General features: G+C 53.0%; 2 protein-coding genes across 4 annotated transcripts in view; one reads left to right on the top strand and one right to left on the bottom strand.

Annotated features, from left to right (window-relative positions):
• ddx27 (DEAD (Asp-Glu-Ala-Asp) box polypeptide 27) overlaps nucleotides 1-21,537 on the top strand; it is a 42,311-nt gene extending 20,774 nt beyond the window's left edge. For 2 of the 3 annotated variants that reach the window (XM_030087399.1, XM_030087400.1), the window contains exons 11-21: nucleotides 318-459; nucleotides 533-686; nucleotides 1,293-1,374; nucleotides 1,600-1,777; nucleotides 2,220-2,326; nucleotides 3,233-3,329; nucleotides 14,998-15,089; nucleotides 15,196-15,316; nucleotides 15,535-15,631; nucleotides 21,264-21,311; nucleotides 21,378-21,537. In XM_030087399.1, the coding sequence (XP_029943259.1) occupies nucleotides 318-459; nucleotides 533-686; nucleotides 1,293-1,374; nucleotides 1,600-1,777; nucleotides 2,220-2,326; nucleotides 3,233-3,329; nucleotides 14,998-15,089; nucleotides 15,196-15,316; nucleotides 15,535-15,631; nucleotides 21,264-21,311; nucleotides 21,378-21,399 (1,140 nt within the window). In that variant the 3' untranslated portion in view covers nucleotides 21,400-21,537. The remainder of the gene's footprint in view (nucleotides 1-317; nucleotides 460-532; nucleotides 687-1,292; nucleotides 1,375-1,599; nucleotides 1,778-2,219; nucleotides 2,327-3,232; nucleotides 3,330-14,997; nucleotides 15,090-15,195; nucleotides 15,317-15,534; nucleotides 15,632-21,263; nucleotides 21,312-21,377) is intronic. The other variant, XM_030087401.1, reaches the window with a different exon arrangement.
• A 16-nt stretch (nucleotides 21,538-21,553) lies between these two features.
• The window catches only part of LOC115385406 (potassium voltage-gated channel subfamily KQT member 2-like), a gene marked incomplete at its 5' end in the record, with an annotated part of 19,868 nt that continues 15,415 nt past the window's right edge, over nucleotides 21,554-26,006 (bottom strand). Inside the window, 2 exons of the mRNA XM_030087393.1 lie at nucleotides 21,554-22,804; nucleotides 25,524-25,699. Coding sequence (XP_029943253.1) covers nucleotides 22,279-22,804; nucleotides 25,524-25,699 — 702 coding nt within the window. The remainder of the gene's footprint in view (nucleotides 22,805-25,523; nucleotides 25,700-26,006) is intronic.

Genomic DNA, 26,006 nt, shown 5'->3' on the forward strand with positions numbered 1-26,006 from the left:
CGGCTGGCCCCGGGGTGGGGGGCCCGGCTGGCCCGGTCCGGCACTGCCGGGGTCCTGAGTGTCGGTTTCGTTCCAGAGATCAGGCTTCTGTTGTTGTTTGTGTTGGTCTGAAGGCAGCAGCTGCAAAGCATTGTGGGAAACAACTGTTTCCACTGAACGCCGCAGTGACGTCTCGTCTGGAACCGTAGAGCCTCAGACTGTAACCCAGCACCAGACCTGAAGACACTGCCCCCCTACCGTCCTGTGTGTGACCTGTCCCCGCTCTGTCCCCGCCCCGTCCCCGCCCCGTCCCCGCCCCGTCCCCGCCCCGTCCCCAGGTGAAGGACCTGGCCGCCGTGTCCCTGAAGAAGCCGGTCCGGATCTTCGTCAACAGCAACACCGACGTGGCTCCGTTCCTGCGGCAGGAGTTCGTCCGGATCCGGCCTCACCGGGAGGGGGACCGCGAGGCCGTGGTGGCCGGTGAGACCCAGACCTCCAGACCCCCCTGACCCGGACCCCCTCCGGACCCCCTAACCCAGCCCGTGCCCCCCAGCCCTGCTGACCCGGACCTTCCAGGACCACGTCATGCTGTTCACCCAGACCAGGAAGCAGGCTCACCGCCTCCACATCCTGCTGGGCCTGCTGGGCCTGAAGGCCGGGGAGCTGCACGGGGAGCTGAGCCAGAGCCAGAGGCTGGACAACCTCAGGTCCACACACACACACACACCGGACACACACCGGACCAGCCAGAGCCAGAGGCTGGACAACCTCAGGTCCACACACACACACACACACACACACCGGACCAGCCAGAGCCAGAGGCTGGACAACCTCAGGTCCACACACACACACACACACACCGGACCAGCCAGAGCCAGAGGCTGGACAACCTCAGGTCCACACACACACACACCGGACACACACCGGACCAGCCAGAGCCAGAGGCTGGACAACCTCAGGTCCACACACACACACACACACACACACACACCGGACACACACCGGACCAGCCAGAGCCAGAGGCTGGACAACCTCAGGTCCACACACACACACACACACACACCGGACACACACCAGACCAGACCAGCCAGAGCCAGAGGCTGGACAACCTCAGGTCCACACACACACACACCGGACACACACCGGACCAGCCAGAGCCAGAGGCTGGACAACCTCAGGTCCACACACACACACACACACACCGGACACACACCGGACCAGCCAGAGCCAGAGGCTGGACAACCTCAGGTCCACACACACACACACACACACACACACACGCCGTGTGGTCAGCCTCCTCTGTTCTTCTTCAGGCGTTTCAAAGACGAGCAGATCGACGTCCTGGTGGCCACGGACGTGGCGGCTCGAGGTCTGGACATCCACGGAGTCAAGACGGTGTGTGTGTGTGTGTGTGTGGTTGTGTGTGTGTGTGTGTGTGTGTGTGTGTGTGTGTGTGTGTGTGTGTGTGTGTGTGTTCTGTTTCAGTGTCCGGGGCTCTACAGGACTTTGTTTTGGCTCTGATGTGTGGTGTGTGTGTGTTTTTACTGTCAGGTGTGTCAGTGTTGACGGAGGTGTGTGTTGCTCACAGCAGTGCTCTGTGTGTGTGTGTGTGCGTGTCAGGTCATCAACTTCACCATGCCGTCCACACTGAAGCACTACGTCCACCGTGTGGGACGGACGGCTCGCGCCGGACGCTCTGGACGCTCGGTGTCTCTGGTGGGAGAAGCAGAGAGGAAGACGCTGAAGGACGTGGTGAAGACGGCCAGGACCGCCGTGAAGGCCAGGGTGCTGCCGCCAGGTGCTCTGACACTCTGACACACTGACACACACTCTCACACACACTGTTACACACTGTTACACTCTGTGGCACAGACGCTAACACACACTAGCACAGTGTGGACTCCAGTCCACTCCTGCAGACTGGCAGGGCTCTGAGGGCCGACCGGACTGCAGCTGCCCAGCAGCAGCACACGCTAACATGCTAACACATGCTAACACATGCTAACACATGCTAGCACATGCTAACACATGCTAGCACATGCTAACACATGCTAACACAGCAGGACTGCATGATGAGGTCACTGAGACTTGAATATGTGGAAATGGAGCTCTGTCCTGTACTGCTGGTGTTTTCATTGTTGAACTCGTGTGTGTGTGTGTGTGTGTGTGTGTGTGTGTGTGTGTGTGTGTGTGTGTGTGTGTGTGTGTGTGTGTGTGTGTGTGTGTGTTTTTGTTGTCAGACGTTGTCCTGAAATTCCGAGATTTAATCTCTAAACTGGAGAAAGACGTTGAAGCTGTTTTGAAAATGGAAAAAGAAGAACGAGAGCTGGCTGCTTCCGAGGCCAAGGTACCCAGCAGGACCAGGACCAGACCTGCAGGACCACACCCAGACCTGCAGGACCAGGACCAGACCTGCAGGACCGGGACCAGACCTGCAGGACCACACCCAGACCTGCAGGACCAGACCCAGACCTGCAGGACCAGACCCAGACCTGCAGAACCAGACCCAGACCTGCAGGACCAGACCCAGACCTGCAGGACCAGGACCAGACCTGCAGGACCAGACCCAGACCTGCAGGACCAGGACCAGACCTGCAGGACCAGACCCAGACCTGCAGAACCAGACCCAGACCTGCAGGACCAGACCCAGACCTGCAGGACCAGGACCAGACCTGCAGGACCAGGACCAGACCTGCAGGACCAGGACCAGACCTGCAGAACCAGACCCAGACCTGCAGGACCAGACCCAGACCTGCAGGACCAGACCCAGACCTGCAGGACCAGGACCAGACCCAGACCTGCAGGACCAGACCTGCAGGACCAGACCCAGACCTGCAGGACCAGACCTGCAGGACCACACCCAGACCTGCAGGACCAGGACCAGACCCAGACCTGCAGAACCAGACCCAGACCTGCAGAACCAGACCCAGACCTGCAGGACCAGACCCAGACCTGCAGGACCAGACCTGCAGGACCACACCCAGACCTGCAGGACCAGGACCACACCCAGACCTGCAGGACCAGGACCAGACCCAGACCTGCAGGACCAGACCTACAGGACCAGACCCAGACCTGCAGGACCAGGACCAGACCCAGACCTGCAGGACCAGACCCAGAGGAGACTCCAGATTCTGACCCTGACCTTTAACCCCTGACCTGATATTGACCTTTATCCCTGATCCTAAACTTGATACCTCAGCTTGACCCCTGACCCTTGACCCTAACAGCGTGTCTCCGTTGTCCCCGTCTACAGCTGAGTGTGGCTCAGAAGCGTCTGCAGGACTCGTCCTCCTCCAGCCAATCACAGCGAGCCTGGTTTCAGACTCAACAGGAGAGGAAGCAGAGCCGCGGTGAGTCCTGACCCGTCTCCCATCGCTGTCCTCGGTCTGTCCAGCTGGAGCCTGGACGGGGACGTCCTCGGTCTGTCCAGCTGCAGCCTGGACGGGGACGTCCTCGGTCTGTCCAGCTGCAGCCTGGACGGGGACGTCCTCGGTCTGTCCAGCTGCAGCCTGGACGGGGACGTCCTCGGTCTGTCCAGCTGCAGCCTGGACGGGGACGTCCTCGGTCTGTCCAGCTGCAGCCTGGACGGGGACGTCCTCGGTCTGTCCAGCTGCAGCCTGGACGGGGACGTCCTCGGTCTGTCCAGCTGCAGCCTGGACGGGGACGTTGTCCCTCAGGGAGCAGAAGCTAAACCAAGTGGGGTGCTCTGGATCTGGGGACGGTCCTGATGGAGTCCAGAGAGACTTCTGGACCCGATCAGCGGGCGTGGTCCTATAGAGTATTTGCAGCTGACGTCACACACCCGGCCTCGCAGTGCACGCTGGGTAGTCGCCGCCATGCGGACTCATTCAGGAGCGTGACGCTCCGGGTCGTGTTGCATCTGGATTTGAAGTTGTTCTGAAACAGACTCGGCGGTCAGAGAGCAGCTGCAGCGTTCGGTCAGAGAGACGAAGGCTTCTGGTTGGAGACGCAGCTGAAAGAATCCTCCTCACAGACCTTCAGTCTCTTTATACCCTGGCTGAAGTGGAGCGGGCGGCTGGATCCGGTACCGGGACCAGGACCCGGTACCGGGACCAGGACCCGGTACCGGGTCCGTCGGGCCCAACGGGTTAAATGACTCCGTGATGAACAAGTCCGTGTTGGCTGGAGTTTCACTCTGACATTAAGCTAGCAGGTCTAGCGAAGACTTTACAGGAGCGCTGTGGACGCTCACTGTCCTGTTGCTGTAGCACTCTCAGCTCTAACGGCGGCGTTTGACGCCATTGATCACAGTACTCTTCTGTCACGCCTACAGATGGTCGGTATTCGTGGTACTGTGTTGAAATGGTTAAAATCCTACTTATCAAAGAGAAGCTTCTCTGTTAGGATCGGCAGTTTCAGTTTCAGATTCAGTGTATTCGTCGGTCCCTCGCAGGGCGATTCGGTTTGCAGTCGGTTCACGTTCATACGTAACATAAATAAATCAGATAACACGGAGAGCGTTCCAGACCTCGGTGCACAGTCAGCTCCAGTACCAGTAAAAAGCAGATCAGCGAGGTGGACCCATCCAGCCAAGCTGTGAGAAACATTCCAGACCAGTAGATAAGAAATGACAAACTACTGTCAGCAAATATCAATCAGTCAATCAATTTTCAATCAATGTATTTTTGTACAGCCCAGTATGTCAACAGCAGCTGCCTCAGAGGCTTCAAGATGTTACATTGGTCGGTAAAAATAAAAACAGTGAATAAGCATAATGGTAATATGTCAATATTCACAGTAAGGAGACAAAACGAAGCAACCACCGCCTTAGACCCTCACATCCGGCAAGAACAAACTCCAGAACCCAGTGGGAGAAGAAGAAATCTTGGGGAGAACCACAGTATGGAGGGATCCCTCTCCCAGGGACGGACAGCTTTGGCAACAGCTAGCATGAGACAATAAGAAGTAAAGCCTAGGACTATGTTGAGGACAGTCCGTTGGACGGTCCAGCACAGGAACCACGGATCCCAGAAGGAGAACTGAAGCCAGTCCGCGGGCAGGACCGACAGGAGTGTCCTCCTGGTCTGGACGGAGCTTGTTCGTAGGCCCTGGTGATAGTAAAGCATGGAAAAACTCCCTGACTGTCAACGACACTGCGATGAGGAACCTGAGTCGCTCGTCTGAAGTCAATACAGACGTCCTCTGTTTTAGGAACGTTGCTCTGTAAAAAGAAATCATCGCTCCAGGATACAAAGTCATGAAGTCCCTGGCCGTGGCTGGCCTCCTCATCAGGGAGCAGGCGGACTCTCACAGTCGTTGAATCTGTTAGTGTGACGACTGACAGTCATTAGTGGACAGAATGTACGGCGGTGCAGACAGAACCCAGCCTGGAGGAGAGAAGGCTGGACGCTGTTCCAGTCACTCTGACTTGTTGTCGTCTGTTAGTGAGGAAGTCCAGAATCCAGACCAAACAAGTCCAGCAGTTCCTCCACCAGGATGTGAGGCTGGATCCTGTTGAAAGCTGATGAGGAAAAAAAAATCAATCTGACATGGTTCCTGCTGCCCTCCAGATGCTTGTATACCAGGTTGAGTAAAGTATCTGAGTATCTGTGGCATCTTGAGCACCTCTGTGGTTCCTACCAGCGAACTGGAGGGGGTCCAGTCGATAGGGGTGAGCCCAATACTCGTTTTAAACGAGTACTCGTTACGGATAATGCATTTTTTCCGAATCCGAGTACAGCCCGAGCATTGTCCGTCGTGATTCGTCCTCGTGCTGATGGGAGATCCTCATTGGTCCTTCATTCTGCTCCTGCTCCACTGAGACTGAGAGAGAGCCAATCAGTGCTGGGGAATTAAAAATTACGCATTTTATTTCTTTGTAGCTGCATTGTGCCAGAGGAAAACCTGTTAAGGTCGAAACGTCGCGCGACTGTGCACGCTCGGTGTTTTTCCCCCGGGGGGTTTAAGTTTCGTTTTCCCTCGCGGTTTTTTTTTCTCCTTTTTTCTTTTCTTTTTCATAATAATTCGGCTCTGTGCTCCAGCGGGAGGCTGTGGTCTGTGGGGGAGAGATGATAACTGGACCAGGTCCACTCCGATCGGGCTGCAGCCGGACAGGACCAGAGGCTTCCCGGGACCCCGGGGAGGTTCCGGTGGGGATCATTGGGGGAGGCAGTCCCAAACCAGGAAGGCCTGGTTCTTTCCTTGGACTCCAGCTGGAGTCCAGACAACAATTCTAGAGAAGCTGTTCTGTAAATTCATTCATACAACTAAAAATATTCATGTTCTGACTCAATAAAAGACTTGTTCTGTAAATAGTTCCTTCACTATTGTGACCAAAAATATTCAAATCTTTATTCTGAGGCTGTTGTGTGAATAAATAATCATTTATATAACTTTAAAAATGTTCATGTTCTGACTAAAATAAAAAACAACTTGTAAATTGTATCATTGAGGCTGTTCTGTAAATAGTTTTCAAATGAACAATAAATATCGCAACTTCTGAGCAATCATATCAATTTCAGACTTAAAATAGTGAGCCAATTTCTGCCCCGCCCCATTTCCGGTTAAACCACGCCCACTTCCGGTTCAGGCCACGCCCCCTCCGAGTACAGATACGGATACAGACGTTTGGATGGGTAAACAGATAGTGGTGCACTCGCTCGTCCCGAGCATCTCCGGAGCAGCGCCCATCGCTGGACGCCACATCGAAGGAAAAGTTGTGGCTGTCTTGACATGAAGGAGCGCGTCGGCGCCTGGCTGCAGGCTGTCTTGACATGACGGAGCTTGTTGGCGCCTGGCTGCAGGCTGTCTTGACATGACGGAGCGCGTTGGCGCCTGGCTGCAGGCTGTCTTGACATGACGGAGCTTGTTGGCGCCTGGCTGCAGGCTGTCTTGACATGACGGAGCGCGTCGGCGCCTGGCTGCAGGCTGTCTTGACATGAAGGAGCCCGTTAGCGCCTGGCTGCAGGCTGTCTTGACATGAAGGAGCTTGTTGGCGCCTGGCTGCAGGCTGTCTTGACATGAAGGAGCGCGTCGGCGCCTGGCTGCAGGCTGTCTTGACATGAAGGAGCGCATCGGCGCCTGGCTGCAGGCTGTCTTGACATGAAGGAGCTTGTTGGCGCCTGGCTGCAGGCTGTCTTGACATGAAGGAGCGCGTCGGCGCCTGGCTGCAGGCTGTCTTGACATGAAGGAGCTTGTTGGCGCCTGGCTGCAGGCTGTCTTGACATGACGGAGCGCGTCGGCGCCTGGCTGCAGGCTGTCTTGACATGAAGGAGCTTGTTGGCGCCTGGCTGCAGGCTGTCTTGACATGACGGAGCGCGTCGGCGCCTGGCTGCAGGCTGTCTTGACATGACGGAGCGCGTCGGCGCCTGGCTGCAGGCTGTCTTGACATGAAGGAGCTTGTTGGCGCCTGGCTGCAGGCTGTCTTGACATGACGGAGCTTGTTGGCGCCTGGCTGCAGGCTGTCTTGACATGACGGAGCTTGTTGGCGCCTGGCTGCAGGCTGTCTTGACATGACGGAGCTTGTTGGCGCCTGGCTGCAGGCTGTCTTGACATGAAGGAGCACGTCGGCGCCTGGCTGCAGGCTGTCTTGACATGAAGGAGCACGTTGGCGCCTGGCTGCAGGCTGTCTTGACATGACGGAGCGCGTCGGCGCCTGGCTGCAGGCTGTCTTGACATGAAGGAGCTTGTTGGCGCCTGGCTGCAGGCTGTCTTGACATGAAGGAGCGCGTTGGCGCCTGGCTGCAGGCTGTCTTGACATGAAGGAGCACGTCGGCGCCTGGCTGCAGGCTGTCTTGACATGACGGAGCTTGTTGGCGCCTGGCTGCAGGCTGTCTTGACATGACGGAGCCCGTTGGCGCCTGGCTGCAGGCTGTCTTGACATGACGGAGCGCGTCGGCGCCTGGCTGCAGGCTGTCTTGACATGAAGGAGCACGTCGGCGCCTGGCTGCAGGCTGTCTTGACATGACGGAGCTTGTTGGCGCCTGGCTGCAGGCTGTCTTGACATGACGGAGCGCGTCGGCGCCTGGCTGCAGGCTGTCTTGACATGACGGAGCACGTTGGCGCCTGGCTGCAGGCTGTCTTGACATGAAGGAGCACGTTGGCGCCTGGCTGCAGGCTGTCTTGACATGACGGAGCTTGTTGGCGCCTGGCTGCAGGCTGTCTTGACATGAAGGAGCACGTTGGCGCCTGGCTGCAGGCTGTCTTGACATGACGGAGCACGTCGGCGCCTGGCTGCAGGCTGTCTTGACATGAAGGAGCGCGTCGGCGCCTGGCTGCAGGCTGTCTTGACATGACGGAGCGCGTCGGCGCCTGGCTGCAGGCTGTCTTGACATGACGGAGCGCGTCGGCGCCTGGCTGCAGGCTGTCTTGACATGACGGAGCTTGTTGGCGCCTGGCTGCAGGCTGTCTTGACATGAAGGAGCGCGTCGGCGCCTGGCTGCAGGCTGTCTTGACATGACGGAGCGCGTCGGCGCCTGGCTGCAGGCTGTCTTGACATGACGGAGCGCGTCGGCGCCTGGCTGCAGGCTGTCTTGACATGAAGGAGCTTGTTGGCGCCTGGCTGCAGGCTGTCTTGACATGAAGGAGCGCGTTGGCGCCTGGCTGCAGGCTGTCTTGACATGACGGAGCGCGTCGGCGCCTGGCTGCAGGCTGTCTTGACATGAAGGAGCGCGTTGGCGCCTGGCTGCAGGCTGTCTTGACATGAAGGTGCGCGTTGGCGCCTGGCTGCAGGCTGTCTTGACATGACGGAGCGCGTCGGCGCCTGGCTGCAGGCTGTCTTGACATGAAGGAGCGCGTTGGCGCCTGGCTGCAGGCTGTCTTGACATGACGGAGCGCGTCGGCGCCTGGCTGCAGGCTGTCTTGACATGAAGGAGCGCGTTGGCGCCTGGCTGCAGGCTGTCTTGACATGAAGGTGCGCGTTGGCGCCTGGCTGCAGGCTGTCTTGACATGACGGAGCGCGTCGGCGCCTGGCTGCAGGCTGTCTTGACATGATGGAGCTTGTTGGCGCCTGGCTGCAGGCTGTCTTGACATGAAGGAGCGCGTTGGCGCCTGGCTGCAGGCTGTCTTGACATGACGGAGCGCGTCGGCGCCTGGCTGCAGGCTGTCTTGACATGACGGAGCGCGTCGGCGCCTGGCTGCAGGCTGTCTTGACATGAAGGAGCTTGTTGGCGCCTGGCTGCAGGCTGTCTTGACATGAAGGAGCGCGTTGGCGCCTGGCTGCAGGCTGTCTTGACATGACGGAGCGCGTCGGCGCCTGGCTGCAGGCTGTCTTGACATGAAGGAGCGCGTTGGCGCCTGGCTGCAGGCTGTCTTGACATGACGGAGCGCGTCGGCGCCTGGCTGCAGGCTGTCTTGACATGACGGAGCGCGTCGGCGCCTGGCTGCAGGCTGTCTTGACATGACGGAGCTTGTTGGCGCCTGGCTGCAGGCTGTCTTGACATGACGGAGCGCGTCGGCGCCTGGCTGCAGGCTGTCTTGACATGACGGAGCACGTTGGCGCCTGGCTGCAGGCTGTCTTGACATGAAGGAGCACGTTGGCGCCTGGCTGCAGGCTGTCTTGACATGACGGAGCTTGTTGGCGCCTGGCTGCAGGCTGTCTTGACATGACGGAGCGCGTCGGCGCCTGGCTGCAGGCTGTCTTGACATGACGGAGCGCGTCGGCGCCTGGCTGCAGGCTGTCTTGACATGACGGAGCGCGTTGGCGCCTGGCTGCAGGCTGTCTTGACATGACGGAGCGCGTCGGCGCCTGGCTGCAGGCTGTCTTGACATGACGGAGCGCGTCGGCGCCTGGCTGCAGGCTGTCTTGACATGACGGGGCGCGTCGGCGCCTGGCTGCAGGCTGTCTTGACATGACGGAGCGCGTCGGCGCCTGGCTGCAGGCTGTCTTGACATGAAGGAGCTTGTTGGCGCCTGGCTGCAGGCTGTCTTGACATGACGGAGCGCGTCGGCGCCTGGCTGCAGGCTGTCTTGACATGACGGAGCTTGTTGGCGCCTGGCTGCAGGCTGTCTTGACATGACGGAGCTTGTTGGCGCCTGGCTGCAGGCTGTCTTGACATGACGGAGCGCGTCGGCGCCTGGCTGCAGGCTGTCTTGACATGAAGGAGCGCGTTGGCGCCTGGCTGCAGGCTGTCTTGACATGAAGGAGCGCGTTGGCGCCTGGCTGCAGTCAGATGAGCTCGTTACCGAGGCAGATGTAACGACCACATCTTACCTTCTCTTCAGCTCTACCTTTTAGTAACTGTTTTAATATGAGGCAGGCATGGTAACGAGCTAGTTACCAAATCTGCCTCAGTGAAAAATCAGTTATCTACAACTTATTTCTTTCATCAGTCTTTATTGCGGAGATAGATAACTGATCACTCGCTAACAAGACGTGAGGAAGAGAGACGCACGTGTGATGTTTTATTTTGTCTTATTTTTTTTATTTTTAGGACAGAAAAAACAAACAGAAAAACAGAAAAAATAAAAGACTGTTCAATTGAAACGTTTTTCCCTTTTTTTTTTAAATACAGACTTTCAAAGTGCACATTTTCGAGCTGCCATCATAAGACGTGAAACCGTGATATTTTAGCCTCAGGTTGTCGTACCGTCAGCGTCTCATACCGGCCGTGCCTCGTGCACAGTTAAAGGGGCGTGGCTTGGTCCTCATGAAAGCAGAGGGAGGGCGGAGCCTCCAGACGCTGGATTAAAAAAAAAACCTCTCTTTCAAAACTCCGGACGAGCTTTAGAGCGCTGAGCGCCTCGCTCCCCGCCCGACTGAGCTTCTGAACGCTGGCCGCTCCAACAGAGCTGATCTGGTTTCATTTTCAGCTCCTTTTACTTGATCTTGGACAAAATCTCCATTTGTACATCTGTTTTATGTGTTTTAGTTGTTACGATTTTATTGCTTTTATCTCACTGTAAAGCACTTTGGTCACTTTTTGTGTGTGAAGGGCTACAAATAAAATTGGATTTGATTTGGTTTGGTTTGACCCAGAAGTCCTGTATGGACCCAGAAGTCCTGTATGGACCCAGAAGTCCTGTATGGACCCAGAAGTCCTGTATGGACCCAGAAGTCCTGTATGGACCCAGAAGTCCTGTATGGACCCAGAAGTCCTGTATGGACCCAGAAGTCCTGTATGGACCCGGGCTCTGGGTCTCCCTCATCGCTGCTTCAGTGTACGCAGAAGAACGCTCCATTAGATAATAAATGTCGGCGTTCTCCAGGTCGGGGGTTCTGGAGTCTCGGCCCCGCATGGCTGGACAGGCGGCTGGCGTCAGGTCCGGGTCCTGCTGCAGCCTGAAGTCCGTCGTTCCTCCCGGTACCGGTCTTTGTGTTACGTCCAGATTGTCCACTCGATCTGACAACACAGCAGCGTCCCCGCTCTCCTGATCAGTCCACATGTTCAGCGCTAAACAACACCAACACCACTGCTGCATGTAATCAAACCGTGTCACTTCCTGTTTTCACTCCAACATGGCGGCGGTCCTCCGGTCGCCGACCCCCGGGTCACGTGATGCAGAGACTCTGTAGGGAGGAAGCAGCTCCAGAGCAGAGGAGACGGGGACAGACGGGGACGGTCTGAGAGTCTGTGGACAGACGGGGACGGTCTGAGAGTCTGTGGACAGACGGGGACGGTCTGAGAGTCAGGACAGACGGGGACGGTCTGAGAGTCTGTGGACAGACGGGGACGGTCTGAGAGTCTGGACAGACGGGGACGGTCTGAGAGTCTGTGGACAGACGGGGACGGTCTGAGAGTCTGGACAGACGGGGACGGTCTGAGAGTCAGGACAGACGGGGACGGTCTGAGAGTCTGTGGACAGACGGGGACGGTCTGAGAGTCTGTGGACAGACGGGGACGGTCTGAGAGTCTGTGGACAGACGGGGACGGTCTGAGAGTCAGGACAGACGGGGACGGTCTGAGAGTCTGGACAGACGGGGACGGTCTGAGAGTCAGGACAGACGGGGACGGTCTGAGAGTCTGTGGACAGACGGGGACGGTCTGAGAGTCTGTGGACAGACGGGGACGGTCAGAGAGTCTGTGGACAGACGGGGACGGTCTGAGAGTCTGTGGACAGACGGGGACGGTCTGAGAGTCTGGACAGACGGGGACGGTCTGAGAGTCTGTGGACAGACGGGGACGGTCTGAGAGTCTGTGGACAGACGGGGACGGTTTGCAGCAGTTCTTCAGAGCAGGGTGGGCCAGCAGGGGGCGCTGAGGCTCCGTCGAGGGGAACTGGGGCTGAACGATTTGGGAAAATAATCTAGTTGTGATTTTTTTCCCTTAATATTGCGATTGCGATTTAAAATGCGATTTTATTGTTTTATCTTCTTTTTTCCATAAATGTTTGTTTTAAATATGAGCAACACAACATGAAACCTGTTCAGTGTGAAATGTTTTTCCATTTGTATGAATCAAATGATCAGATGTACGACTTTAAATAAATGGGATTTTTATTTAAATGCTAAAGAAACATGAGAACAAGCACTTTGACTGTATAAAACAATCGGCGTCGCTCCCAAAGCAGCAGCGTTTCACACAGCTGAAGCCGAGAATTTGACAGTTTGAAAAGATTTGGTAGAATCAGAATAAAGTTCTAAATAAAAAACAAAAGCTCTTTTACATTCGGCAAAACAAAGAAACCAATTTCAGTATTATCAACCTTACTTTTCAAAAGAACATTGCAGTACCACGCAACACAGACGAACCTTCACACTGAGCCATTGAGCAAGGCACTGCCGGCCTCGGTGATTCGGTTATTTGGCCGGCTGCAGAGACGAGCGAGCGCAGCTGAGCGCAGCTGAGCGCGGCGGCGGCTCCGCAGACGGGCCGGCTGCCCCGCTCAGCGGCGGGGGCCGGCGTTGGACCCTCTGCCTCTGCGCCTCGGAGTCGCGGGACTGCCGTGGCGGGTCGGGTCGCGGCGCGCCGCTCCAGGTTCGCCTCCTGCCCGGCGGGCCTCCTCCCCCGGTCGCTGATAAACACAGCCGTTAGTTTTCCCGTTAGATTTTACAGGAACTTTTTGAGAAATCGGTCATCAGAATTTGCCGGAGGATGAGTGCGTTCAGCCCCGTCGACCAGCTCGTCCTTCAGTCCGGCCTTGACGACAGGACGCTGTCAGAGCTCGGCGGTGAACCTCGGGTCCAGGAGACGGGAAACCCACCAGCTCCTGGATGTCTGCTTCTCCGTTCGTGCTGTTGAGGTGTGCCAGCACTTTGTCAGATCGGCGTCCTCAACATCTGCGGCCTGGACCGAAGTGGAAAAAAGGTGGCGCGCCGGCTCGAGGTCGGAGATACTCGGATACTCCTCTCCAGGAGGAGCGTCGGTGAATTCCGGTGGAGGACGCAGCGCCCTGCGGATCGACTCCAACATGGACGCCTTGGAGGCGGGAGTGGGGGGTGAGCGTATCGAGCCCCAGGCTCCGGCCTGTTCGGGCGGTCATCCGTTCTTTCGATCCCCGTCTGGATGGACACTGGATGGACACTGGATGGACACTGGATGGACACTGGATGGACACTGGATGGACACTGGATGGACACTGGATGGACACTGGATGGACACTGGATGGACACTCGGTACCAGGCTGCGAGGCTCCTCTGGGCCTCCGTCGGGGCGGCCTTTTGTTCCCGCCAGCTTCCTGCGCTGCGCTGCTGCCCTTCACGCTCTGCCGTCTTTGAGTGCATTTTCTGAAAGAAATTTTAAAAAAGCCGTGTGATTTGAGTTTTGTGATGCAAGGCTCGGAGTCGTCAATGCCCTGAAATAATTCTGTCATTCTGAAATACGTCTGCACGGCTGTCCTCAGAGCAGAGGACGGATGCAGACGAGCGCCGCATCAATCAGTACACACTTCACTCAACATGAGCGGGAGAAAGAATGAATTCAGTCACTTTTCAGAGAAGTGCATTATGTATGATTATTATGATTATTATGATTATTATTAGGCTGTCTGAATACTAACCGACACATTCGATGTGTTATACTTCGATAAACACGGCGATAGATCACCGCGCTGAGAGGCGCCATGTCTGCATCCAGGAAGTGAGTGATCGCCCGCGTGATTTCCCCGTGTCGCCTTGACGTGCGCTCATACGGAGTAACGCTCTCAAACATCTGGGGAGCGATTCCTGTCTGGTGCCTGGCCTAACGGTACTGCGGCTCGGCGTTTTCGCTTTGCAGGCATCATAAGAGGCACAGTGATATTTTTTCAAGTGTTGGAACAGATTTGTTTTGTTAGCGCCGGTTGTGGCAGTGGTGGCACGACACGCTCTGCACAACACTTGACGTGGCGCTGCATCCTCTTTTTTAAATCCGAAGTAATCCCACACAGCTGCTGTGCTGCTCCTCCTCGGGACGAACGTCTCAGTAGTTTCTGAGGACCAGAGGCACAAAGCAGAGCAGAGGGCAGTGGATGTCGGCCAATCCGTCACGGCGCTCCTCTCGCTTCAGTTGGTTCCTCTTCTTCTTTGGAGCAATGGCGGGTGGCGACCAACAACTTCGGTGCATACCGCCACCTACTGTATCTCTTGGTGACTGCGCTTCAGGTTACCGCTTCCGTTTGTGTCACGTGACTACATTTCAATCGCACACGTTGCGATTAGGAAATCGCGTTTTATCATATCACCACATTATTGCAAATGCAATGAATCCTTCAGCCCTCAGGGGAACAGAGTTTTAAGCATCTGATCATTATTCAGGTTATCAATGTCTGTTTTTTAATTTTGACTCCAGAGTCGTTGGTGACCGTCTGACCAGCTTCCTTTATATCGTCAAAGACAGACGTGGACGAAGCTGTTGGTTCCTTCATTTAATGAAAGAAAAGTTCACAGAGAAACAACTTGAATCTGACAAAAGCAGCAATGAAAAAAATTCTATGAAATGTAACCAGTGAAAGTCAGACGTTGCTTTTCCAGCAGGTTCAACAGAATTATTTAAAAAAACAAACTCAAGAAACAGACCTGGACAAAAGTGACGGAAGCCTCAGCTTCATGTGGAGTCGCTCAACCTTTTGAGGCAACCGTGTGTGTGTGTGTGTGTGTGTGTCTGTGTGTGTGTGTGTGTGTGTGTGCGCGCTCTGTTTCAGTGTCCAAGGCTCTGCAGGAGTTTGATTTGGCTCTGAGAGGGAAGAAGAAGAGAGAGAAGTTCGTGAAGGACGGTCGCAAGAAAGAGCTGACGGTACGGAGAAACCCGGGACCACGTCCAGGTCACGGTGCAGTCCAGGCTTACCTGTGTGTGTGTGTGTGTGTGTGTGTGTGTGTGTGTGTGTGTGTGTGTGTGTCAGTCTGAGGAGCGCGCTCAGTTCGAGATCCTGAAGGCCCAGATGTTTGCTGAGCGAGCAGCCAAGAGGGAGAGACGACCCAAGAGAGCCCGGGCCATGATGGAGGAGGACACTCCTGCTAAAGGTGGGAGGGGGCGGAGCCTCACTCACTCACTCACTCACTCACTCACTCACTCTCTTTCTCTTTGTCTTGATGCAGCAGATCACGTAGTGATCAATAGAAAATGTATTTGCTGTGTTCCCCTGATCCGTCTTCTGGATTCCAACGTTTGGGGTGTTTCTGGTTGTTGTTTGGGGTGTTTCTGGTTGTTGTCACTGAAACATTCTTCAAACTGTCTGCAGCAGCCAATCAGAAGGCAGGAAAAGGAGGAAAGAAGTCTGTGTTTGATAAAGAGCTGACCAACACCAGCAAGAAGAGTCTGAAACTCTACAGATCTGGGTGAGTGTGTACTTCTGTGACTGTAGCCGTCTGTCTGACTGTAGCCGTCTGACTGTAGTCCTATGTCTGGTTGTAGCCGTCTGTGACTGTATTTGTCTCTCTGGCTGTAGTCGTCTGTGACTGTAGCCGTCCGACTGTAGTCCTCTGTCTGAATATAGTAATCTGTCTGACTGTAGCCGTCTGACTGTAGCTGTCTGTATTTGTTTAACTGTAGCCGTCTGTCTGACAGTAGCTGTCTGACTGTATTCGTTACTCAATCAATCAATCAATGTATTTTTGTACAGCCCAGTATGTCAACAGCAGCTGCCTCAGAGGCTTCAAGATGTTACATTGGTTGGTAAAAATAAAAACAGTGAATAAGCATCATGTTAAAATGTCAGATTTACAGTAACGAGACAGAACGAAGCAACCACCGCCTTAGACCCTCACATCCGGCAAGAAAAAACTCCAGAAACCCAGTGGGAGAAGAAGAGATCTTGGGAGAACCACAGTATGGAGGGATCCCTCTCCCAGGGACGGACAGCTTTGGCAACAGCTAGCATGAGACAATAAGAAGTAAAGCCTAGGACAATGTTGAGGACAGTTCGTTGGACGGTCCAGCACAGGAACCACGGATCCCAGCAGTAGAACCGAAGCCAGTCCACGGGCAGGACCGACAGGGGTGTCCTCCCGGTCCGGACGGAGCTTGTTCGTAGGCCTTCGTAATAGTGGAGTCAGCAACTGAAACTGGAGAAGACTCCCCCTCGAAGGGGGGGACAGCAGGGGAAAAGCAATGAAGGGACTAAAGGGAATAACATTCAGACATTAGAGGACAGGGCTCAGTGCACCGTACTTCCCACAGCATTCTAGCTCCTAGGGCAGCTTTGTGGATACTTAACTGTTTAAACTAGTATTTAGTTAGTTTAGTTTAGTTTAGTTTAGTTTGGTTTGGTTTGGTTTGGTTTGGTTTAGTTTAGTTTAGTTTAGTTTAGTTTAGTTTAGTTTAGTTTAGTTTAGTTTAGTTTAGTTTAGTTTGGTTTGGTTTAGTTTAGTTTAGTTTAGTTTAGTTTGGTTTGGTTTGGTTTAGTTTGGTTAGGTTTACTATAGTTTAGTTTGGTTTACTTTAGTTTGGTTTGGTTTAGTTTAGTTTAGTTTAGTTTAGTTTAGTTTAGTTTAGTTTGGTTTGGTTTGGTTTGGTTTAGTTTGGTTAGGTTTACTATAGTTTAGTTTGGTTTACTTTAGTTTGGTTTGGTTTAGTTTAGTTTAGTTTAGTTTAGTTTAGTTTGGTTTGGTTTGGTTTGGTTTAGTTTGGTTAGGTTTACTATAGTTTAGTTTGGTTTACTTTAGTTTGGTTTGGTTTGGTTTAGTTTAGTTTAGTTTAGTTTAGTTTAGTTTGGTTTGGTTTGGTTTGGTTTGGTTTGGTTTGGTTTAGTTTGGTTAGGTTTACTATAGTTTAGTTTGGTTTACTTTAGTTTGGTTTGGTTTAGTTTGGTTTGGTTTGGTTTGGTTTAGTTTAGTTTAGTTTAGTTTAGTTTAGTTTAGTTTAGTTTAGTTTAGTTTGGTTTGGTTTGGTTTGGTTTGGTTTGGTTTAGTTTAGTTTAGTTTAGTTTAGTTTAGTTTAGTTTAGTTTAGTTTAGTTTAGTTTAGTTTAGTTTAGTTTAGTTTAGTTTAGTTTAGTTTAGTTTAGTTTAGTTTAGTTTAGTTTAGTTTAGTTTAGAGTCCCTAGCTGACCTGATCATAGGCTGCATCGAAGAGAAATGTCTTGAGCCTCACCTTAAATGTGGAGACTGTGTCTGCCTCTTTGACACCACTTGGAAGCTGGTTCCATAAAAATGGTGCCTGATAGCTAAAGGCTCTTCCACCTAGTGTCCATTAGAGACTCTAGGAGTCACCAGTAACCCTGCATTTTGAGAGCGAAGTGCTCTGATTGGTTGATAAGGCGTTAAAGCATCTTGGAGATAGGTTGGAGCCATCCCATTTAGGATTTTGTAAGTGAGGAGAAGGATTTTAAATCTAACTCTAAACTCGACAGGAAGCCAGTGAAGAGATTTTAGAACGGGAGTAATGTGTTCACGTCTTCTAGTTCCAGTTAATAATCTGGCGGCTGCATTTTGAACCAACTGAAAGTTTTTTAATACACTTTTTGGGCAGGCTGCGAGAAGGGAGTTGCAGTAGTCCAGTCTAGTAGAAACAAATGCATGGATGAGTTTTTCTGCATCGCTTCTCGGTAGAATGTTTCTTATTTTAGCTATGTTGCGCAAGTGGAAATATGCTGTTTTACAAGCCAGGTTGATGTGTGCTTTAAAGGAGATATCCTGATCAAATAAGACCCCGAGGTTCCTCACAGTAGAGGAGGAGGATACACTGACGTTATCTAAGGTGATAATCTGTTCAGATAGACACTCTCTCAGTTTATGGGGGCCTAGTATAATGACCTCTGTTTTGCCAGGATTCAGACGGAGATAGTTCGTAGTCATCCAGGATTTAATTTCTCTGATACAGTCACTGAGTCTGTCTGTTTGATTAGTTTGATCAGGTTTCATAGATAAATACAGTTGTGTGTCATCTGCATAGCAATGAAAATTGATATCGTGACTTCTAATTATGTTCCCTAAAGGAAGCATATATAACAGAAATAAAATTGGCCCGAGCACGGACCCTTGAGGAACCCCATAACTGCCCTGGGAGCACGGTGAGGACTGTTGGTTAACGTGAACAAATTGGTACCTATTAGATAAATAGGATTTGAACCAGCAGAGGGCTTTTCCTCTGATGCCAACCTCACATTCTAACCTCTGCAGGAGAATATTGTGGTCGATTGTATCAAAAGCTGCACTGAGGTCTAGGAGAACCAGGACTGAGACTAGACCTGCGTCAGCCGCCAATAGCAAGTCATTAGTGACTTTAACTAACGCAGTCTCAGTGCTGTGATAAGCTCTATATCCTGACTGACATTTCTCAAATAAACTATTGTCCTGTAGGTGGCGGTAAAGCTGTTTAACCACAACTTTTTCCAGGACTTTTGAAATAAAAGGCAGATTTGATATCGGTCTGTAGTTAGCTAGAATATCAGGATCAAGATTAGGTTTTTTCAGCAGTGGTTTGATTACTGCGAATTTAAATGACTGTGGCACATAGCCAATTTCTAGAGACGTATTTATTATAGTTATGATCGTATTTAAGATAACTGGAAGAATATCTTTGAAAAGCTTAGTTGGAATTGGATCGAGGAGACAGGTCGAGGTTTTAGAAGACATTACAATCGAAGTAATCTCAGCCCCATTTACTAATGAGAAACTATCTAGTATTTCAGGTATTTCAGGTGGAGGCAGTGGCTGGATTCCCTGAGCTTGATCTGAGGAAAGCGCTTCACTGATTTTACCTCTGATGGTTATGATTTTATCATTAAAGAATTTAAGAAAGTCATGGCAGTTTAAATATTCTGGGATTACTGGTTCCACTACAGTATGACTGTTTGTCAGTCTGGCTACAGTGTTGAACAGAAACCGAGGGTTATTTTTGTTTATTTCTATTAAACAAGAGTAATATAATGTCTTGGCTTTAAAAAGAGTTTGTTTATAGCTTAGCAAGCTACATTTCCAGGCCTTCAGAGATTGTTCTGATTTAGATTTACGCCACAGTCTTTCTAATTGCCGAGTTTTTTGTTTGAGAACACGGGTTTCAGAATTAAACCATGGAGCAACGCGCCTGGGTCGATTGGTTTTCAGCTGCAACGGAGCCACTACGTCAAGGGCAGATTTTAGTGAGTGCATAGCACTGTCAACAAACTGATCACTATTATCACCACTGGTCAATAAGCTCATTTCTGTGAGTTCACAAGATAATGCAGCAAATGCAGGCTGGATCAATTCTTTGTACCGAGCCACAGATTTTTCAGATAATGTCCGTATCAGCTGAATTTTATCTTTTTGAGCACAGTAGTCTTCAATCAAAACCTGAAAAGTAATTAAAAAATGGTCTGAGAGTATGGGGTTCTGAGGGAGAACATTTAGGTCACTGACCTCTATCCCATATGTTAAGACCAGATCCAGGGTGTGCTTGTGACTATGAGTGGATTCATCAACATTATGAGTGAAACCGATACTATCTAATACTGCAATAAACGCATTACTCAAACTGTCACCAGAATCATCCACATGGATGTTAAAGTCACCTATTATAAGGATCTTGTTATGAGTCAATACTATATTGCTTAAAAACTCTGAGAACTCAGTTAAAAAGTCAGAGTAAGGACCAGGAGGTCGATACACAATAATTAATAGCACAGCTTTTTGATTCTTCCAATTTGGACAAGTAAGCGTTAGTATTAAGCTTTCAAAAGAGTTGAATTTAACATTAGTTTTGGGTTTAAGAAGAAGACTGGAGTGGGATATCACTGCCACACCTCCACCTCCACCTGTTGATCTAGCTGTTTGGAAATTAACATAGGTTGGAGGGGTACATTCATTGAGCCTCACATAATCATCTTGCTGGAGCCAAGTTTCTGTTAGAGCAAGGAGATCAATGTTATTGTCACCGATAAGGTCATTAACTAACAGAGATTTAGTGGAGATTGCTCTAATGTTTAGTAGAACACATTTTATGTATTTCCTACTGGAAGAGTTATTCTGTCTCTTACAGATGTTAATCTTTTTACCCATTGACTTTGTTCTAATGCTTTGAGCACTTTGGACAGACTCAGTCTCTGTTAGCCTAGGTAAACCTCCATGCTGGACTTGTAAAAATCCGGGAGCAGGATTAGTGACGAGATCAACAAGATCAACAGAGGAGTGTTCTACAGGACTGCTCTGCGCCCGGGGCTCAGAGCTGGATTGTCTGTCTGACTGTAGCCCTCTGTCTGTGACTCAGGGTATCCATAGGTCCTAAAAAAGTTTTAAATAAGATTTTTCAAAATTAAGGCCTTAAAACAGGCGTCAGCCTTAAGTTCAGTCAAAAGGTGGTAAAAAAAAATCAAACATCAAATATCAACAGTCTGTTTCCTTAGCAACGTGGAGAACTTGGAGCTGGGATCTCGGTCTCAGACATGGGGACGCACGAAGTCCAGAACCAGTTTTGGTTCAGTGTTTCCAAGCGTAAACATTCGCGGTTAGCTAACTGCCAGAAACACTGACCAACAACAGGAAGCGTCACACGGCCAGGGTACCGTCGGATGTGTCGGAGTTGACGTCTTTCAGGAATCCAGCAGGGATTCAAGTTATTTTCACGTCCGTGTTTTGATATTTTTATTTTCTTTGTCAGTTTTTGATGAACAAAAAATGTGACTCTCTTCAAGAATGTTCCCTGGACATGAGAACGGTGTTGATTTCACACGTCGCGTCTCTTCGGCTTCAGTCTGTCGGTCCGTTCAGTCGGAGTCGAATCGCCGTGGACCAAAAGCTCCAGCTGACGGCGCCGCGGGACGGACGCTCGCCGTCGCTCGGCTCTTCTCTCACATGAGGAGCAGAAGAGCCTCGTCTTCGACTGTCTTGTCGTAGACGTGTGGACCGCCCTCCGTGTGGCTCCGCCCCCTGCTGTCTCAGGGGGCGGAGCCACACGGCGTCCGTCAGAAAGCAGAATTGAGCCGTTCCAGTCCGCCTGACCGCAGATGTCCGGTTGTAGCCGTTTGTCACTGATTGTAACCGTCTGCCTGCAGACCGTCTTTCGAGGACAGGAAGCGCCTGGGGCTGGACAGGAAGTCCAGGTGAGTCCTCCGGGCGTCCTGGGTCAGGTGGAGAACCCGGTGGCTGACGTTCTGCTCTGTCTGCAGGTTCCAGAAGAAGAAGAAGTGAGGCTTGTGACTGTGCGGAGTCACGTTGTCTTTGTGTGCCGACGGTGTGGGGTCGGGTGACGGTGATGGAGCCGCGCCCGTTTGTGTCTGGATGCGTTTGTATCTCATTTCCTTTGAAAAATAAAAGCATTGAAACATTTTCAGGTGTATTTCGTGAACAAAACTTTTATTACGTTGAACATACATGACGCTGTGCTGCCTTCAGGGCTGCTGGGAAATGTGAGACTCACTGTTCCAACTGTAGCCTAGCAACCAGGACTGCAGTGAACCCAAAACAGGAAGTGATCATTACAAAACCCTAAAAGAATTTTCAAATTAGAAGCACTGAGTACAATTTGAAAGCTTTTTGACTTGGTGCCACTTTTCTAAACCGTTTTAAAAACTGGATTCCTCCGTCCTGAATGAACTTTACTTTGTTAATCACCTCTTGTCAGTCCACGCTTTTATTTTGGTGAGTCTGCATCCAGCCTGTTGGTTTCCTGACTTGCTGCAGTGAAACTTTTAGACCAGGGGTGTCCAAAGTGGGTCCTGGAGGCCGCGTCCCCCAGGTCTCCACGTCTCCCAGCGAGGCCCGTTACCGGGCTTCTGCTGGACTGCCTGGAGTCTTCATGAGACTCGGCTGTGCTGGAGCAGGGACACGTGGAGACCTGCGGGGCCGCCTGGAGACCAGCAGGGACACGTGGAGACCTGCGGGGCCGCGGGTCCAGGACCCACTTCGGACACCCCTGTTTCAGAACGTTCCCTATTTTCTGCAGTTTAGAACCGTTTAGCTTCTTTTTTTCAGAGTCGTCACTCGTTGCAGATTTCAGAATAAAGCGTCTCGTCCCCGGCGGGACGTTCGTCCCCGGCGGGACGTTCGTCCCCGGCGGGACGTTCAGGTCTATTTGGTTCCGGTCCAGGCAGGATCCGAGTGTGGCGACGGAGCGCAGGGTTCCGAGTCGGAGTCGGACTCCCCCGGGGCGATATAGGGCCTGGTGGTGCAGCGGGAAGCCCCGCCCCCGCCCCCGCCGCCGCCGCCGCCGCCGTAGAAGCTGGCGTGGAGGAAGTCCAGGTTCTCGCGGGACTGGGAGATGGAGAACCCGCTGAAGGACCGGTCCAGATCCTCGTGGTCCACCGACGGGATGGAGATGGAGGTGTTGCTGCCCCGCTCCGCGGCGCCGTGCCGGGCCGACCGGGTCCCGCCGGGCCGCTCTCCGGCCGGGGGGGGCGGGAGTCGAACCAGCGACCCGTCTCCCACCGGGCTGGGCGTGTTGCCGTGACTACGCCGGGCGTGCTGGTTGAGCTGCGAGCTGATTGGTTGCCAGGAGGTGGAGGCGGGGCAGGAGGGGCGGGCGCTGCGGGGGCCGGTGGAGCTGCTGGACCGGACCATCCTGGTCCCGGAGCCGGTCTCCTGGTCTGCAGGCGGCCTGGAGGACAGGAGGACAGGTGAGGTTCTCCCTCTGGAGAGCAGCTGATCACAACGATCGGCTCCTAACAGAACCTGAAGCTGGCGGCTCAGAACCAGAACCTGAGAACCCAGAACCAGAACCTGAAGCTGGCGGCTCAGAACCAGAACCTGAGAACCCAGAACCAGAACCTGAAGCTGGCGGCTCAGAACCAGAACCTGAGAACCCAGAACCAGAACCTGAAGCTGGCGGCTCAGAACCAGAACCTGAGAACCCAGAACCAGAACCTGAAGCTGGTGGCTCAGAACCAGAACCTGAGAACCCAGAACCAGAACCTGAAGCTGACAGAACCGTCACTCTGGTGATGGGAGTGATGTTCTGTCTTCGGGTTCTGTGCTGGCTCTCGGAGGAGGCGGACACTCTTCGATGTCTCCTGCTGTCCTCCGTCCCTGTGCTGTGCCCGTGAACTGGCTTTGGTTCTACTTCTGGGATCCATGGTTCCTGTGCTGGACCGTCCAACGGACTGTCCTCAACATTGTCCTAGGCTTTACTTCTTATTGTCTCATGCTAGCTGTTGCCAAAGCTGTCCGTCCCTGGGAGAGGGATCCCTCCATACTGTGGTTCTCCCCAAGATCTCTTCTTCTCCCACTGGGTTTCTGGAGTGTGTTCTTGCCGGATGTGAGGGTCTAAGGCGGTGGTTGCTTCGTTTTGTCTCCTTACTGTGAATCTGACATATTAACATTCTGCTTATTCACTGTTTTTATTTTTACCAACCAATGTAACATCTTGAAGCCTCTGAGGCAGCTGCTGTTGTGATACTGGGCTGTACAAAAATACATTGATTGATTGATTGATTGATTGATTGATTGATAAATTGATTGAAAAAATAAATTGATTGATGGTCCCCCCGTCTCCGTCTCGTCTGTCTGACTGGAGCGACCATCTGACTTCAAAATGGAAACGTGTCGACCAGGGACCTGATCAGCTGGTCTCTCAACGCAACTGATACGATTCTTTCACGGAGGAGTGCAGGAGCCTGTCTGCCCTGACGGAACTCGGCATGCTGGGTAATGGAGTCCCGCGGTCAGTCGACAGCGTCAAATGTTTAGCATCGCTGAGCGTCGAGGATGCAGAAGATGTCTACATTTTCGGATTCATGAAGAGAACGGGGGACTGTGGACGATCTGAGACGCAGGACGGATTTGACGGCAGACGGTTAAACTCGGCTTCTGTCTGAATAACAGCTGAGAACCAGCTGAGAACCAGAGAGAACCAGCTGAGAACCAGAGAGAACTAGCGAGAACCAGCTGAGAACTAGCGAGAACCAGCTGAGAACCAGAGAGAACCAGTGAGAACCAGCTGAGAACCAGTGAGAACCAGCTGAGAACCAGAGAGAACTAGCGAGAACCAGCTGAGAACTAGCGAGAACCAGAGAGAACCAGCGAGAACCAGAGAGAACCAGTGAGAACCAGCTGAGAACCAGTGAGAACTAGCGAGAACCAGCTGAGAACCAGCGAGAACCAGCTGAGAACCAGTGAGAACTACCGAGAACCAGCTGAGAACCAGTGAGAACTACCAAGAACCAGCTGAGAACCAGCGAGAACCAGCTGAGAACCAGCTGAGAACCAGAGAGAACTAGCGAGAACCAGAGAGAACCAGCTGAGAACCAGAGAGAACTAGCGAGAACCAGAGAGAACTAGCGAGAACCAGCTGAGAACTAGCGAGAACCAGCGAGAACCAGAGAGAACCAGCTGAGAACCAGTGAGAACTAGCGAGAACCAGAGAGAACCAGAGAGAACCAGCTGAGAACCAGTGAGAACTAGCGAGAACCAGAGAGAACCAGCTGAGAACCAGAGAGAACTAGCGAGAACCAGAGAGAACTAGCGAGAACCAGCTGAGAACTAGCGAGAACCAGCGAGAACCAGAGAGAACCAGCTGAGAACCAGTGAGAACTAGCGAGAACCAGAGAGAACCAGTGAGAACCAGCTGAGAACCAGTGAGAACTACCGAGAACCAGCGAGAACCAGCTGAGAACCAGTGAGAACTACCAAGAACCAGCTGAGAACCAGCGAGAACCAGTGAGAACCAGTGAGAACCAGCGAGAACCAGTGAGAACCAGCTGAGAACCAGCGAGAACCAGTGAGAACCGGACGGTCAAGCGGCTCCTTCCAGACAAACCAGACACCGAGAACCCTCTGACTGCGTCTGGCGCCCCCTGGTGGTCAAAACATTGTCCCGGAAGAAGATGAAGGACACGAGGTCGCCCTGTGTCTCCCTCTACTGACCCCCTCCTACTCCGGACTGCTTCTATGGAGGACATCGCCACGGCAACGGAGGACACCAGGCTGGAAGCAGAGAGGACGGGCCAACCACACACACACACACACACAGACTGACGAACTGAGACACACACACACACACACCCCTCTGCTGACCCCTGGAGGTGAAGACGAGCTGAAGCGACTCGTCTCTCGTCTCAGGTCGGCTTTCTGTTGGTCCCTCTTCTCATCACGACCCCTCTTTGGAACCGTGATCTCAACTGATGTATCTTTTTCTGGGTCTGGGCCTAGGTCTAGCTCTAGGTCTAGGTCTAGGTCTAGGTCTGGGTCTGGTTCCACCTGGCCCAGCCGTCCTCTGAAGGCTCCAGCAGAGCTGAGTCCAGCAGGGACGTTATGGTTCTGAGGGGTCTGGAAGGAGCTGAACAGACTCTGGTGGTTCTGGATGGGGGGCCGGTACTGACTGCAGGATCTTGGAGACCGCCTGGGTCTTGTCAAGCTGGTCCACCGGGCTGTGGTAGGGCGGAGCCGGGTCCGGCTCTTTGGGTCCGAAGTAGGCGTCGGTCTCGGCCTGGGGGATTCCCATTCGCTGGATGTAGATGTTGACCAGGAAGTCCAGCTTCCTCTCCATGGACAGGACCTGAGGAAGACCAGCAGCCGGGTTCAGTCCGCCGTGAAGGACCGGCAGGTCCCGGCAGGTCCCAGCAGGTCCCAGCAGGTCCCCAGCAGGTCCCGGCAGGTCCCGGCAGGTCCCCAGCAGGTCCCAGCAGGTCCCCAGCAGGTCCCGGCAGGTCCCCAGCAGGTCCCGGCAGGTCCCCAGCAGGTCCCCGGCAGGTCCCCAGCAGGTCCCCAGCAGGTCCCCAGCAGGTCCCCAGCAGGTCCCGGCAGGTCCCCAGCAGGTCCCCAGCAGGTCCCGGCAGGTCCCGGCAGGTCCCGGCAGGTCCCCG

Source organism: Salarias fasciatus, unplaced genomic scaffold (genome assembly GCF_902148845.1).
Source record: "Salarias fasciatus unplaced genomic scaffold, fSalaFa1.1, whole genome shotgun sequence".
Taxonomy (NCBI): Eukaryota; Metazoa; Chordata; class Actinopteri; order Blenniiformes; family Blenniidae; genus Salarias; species Salarias fasciatus.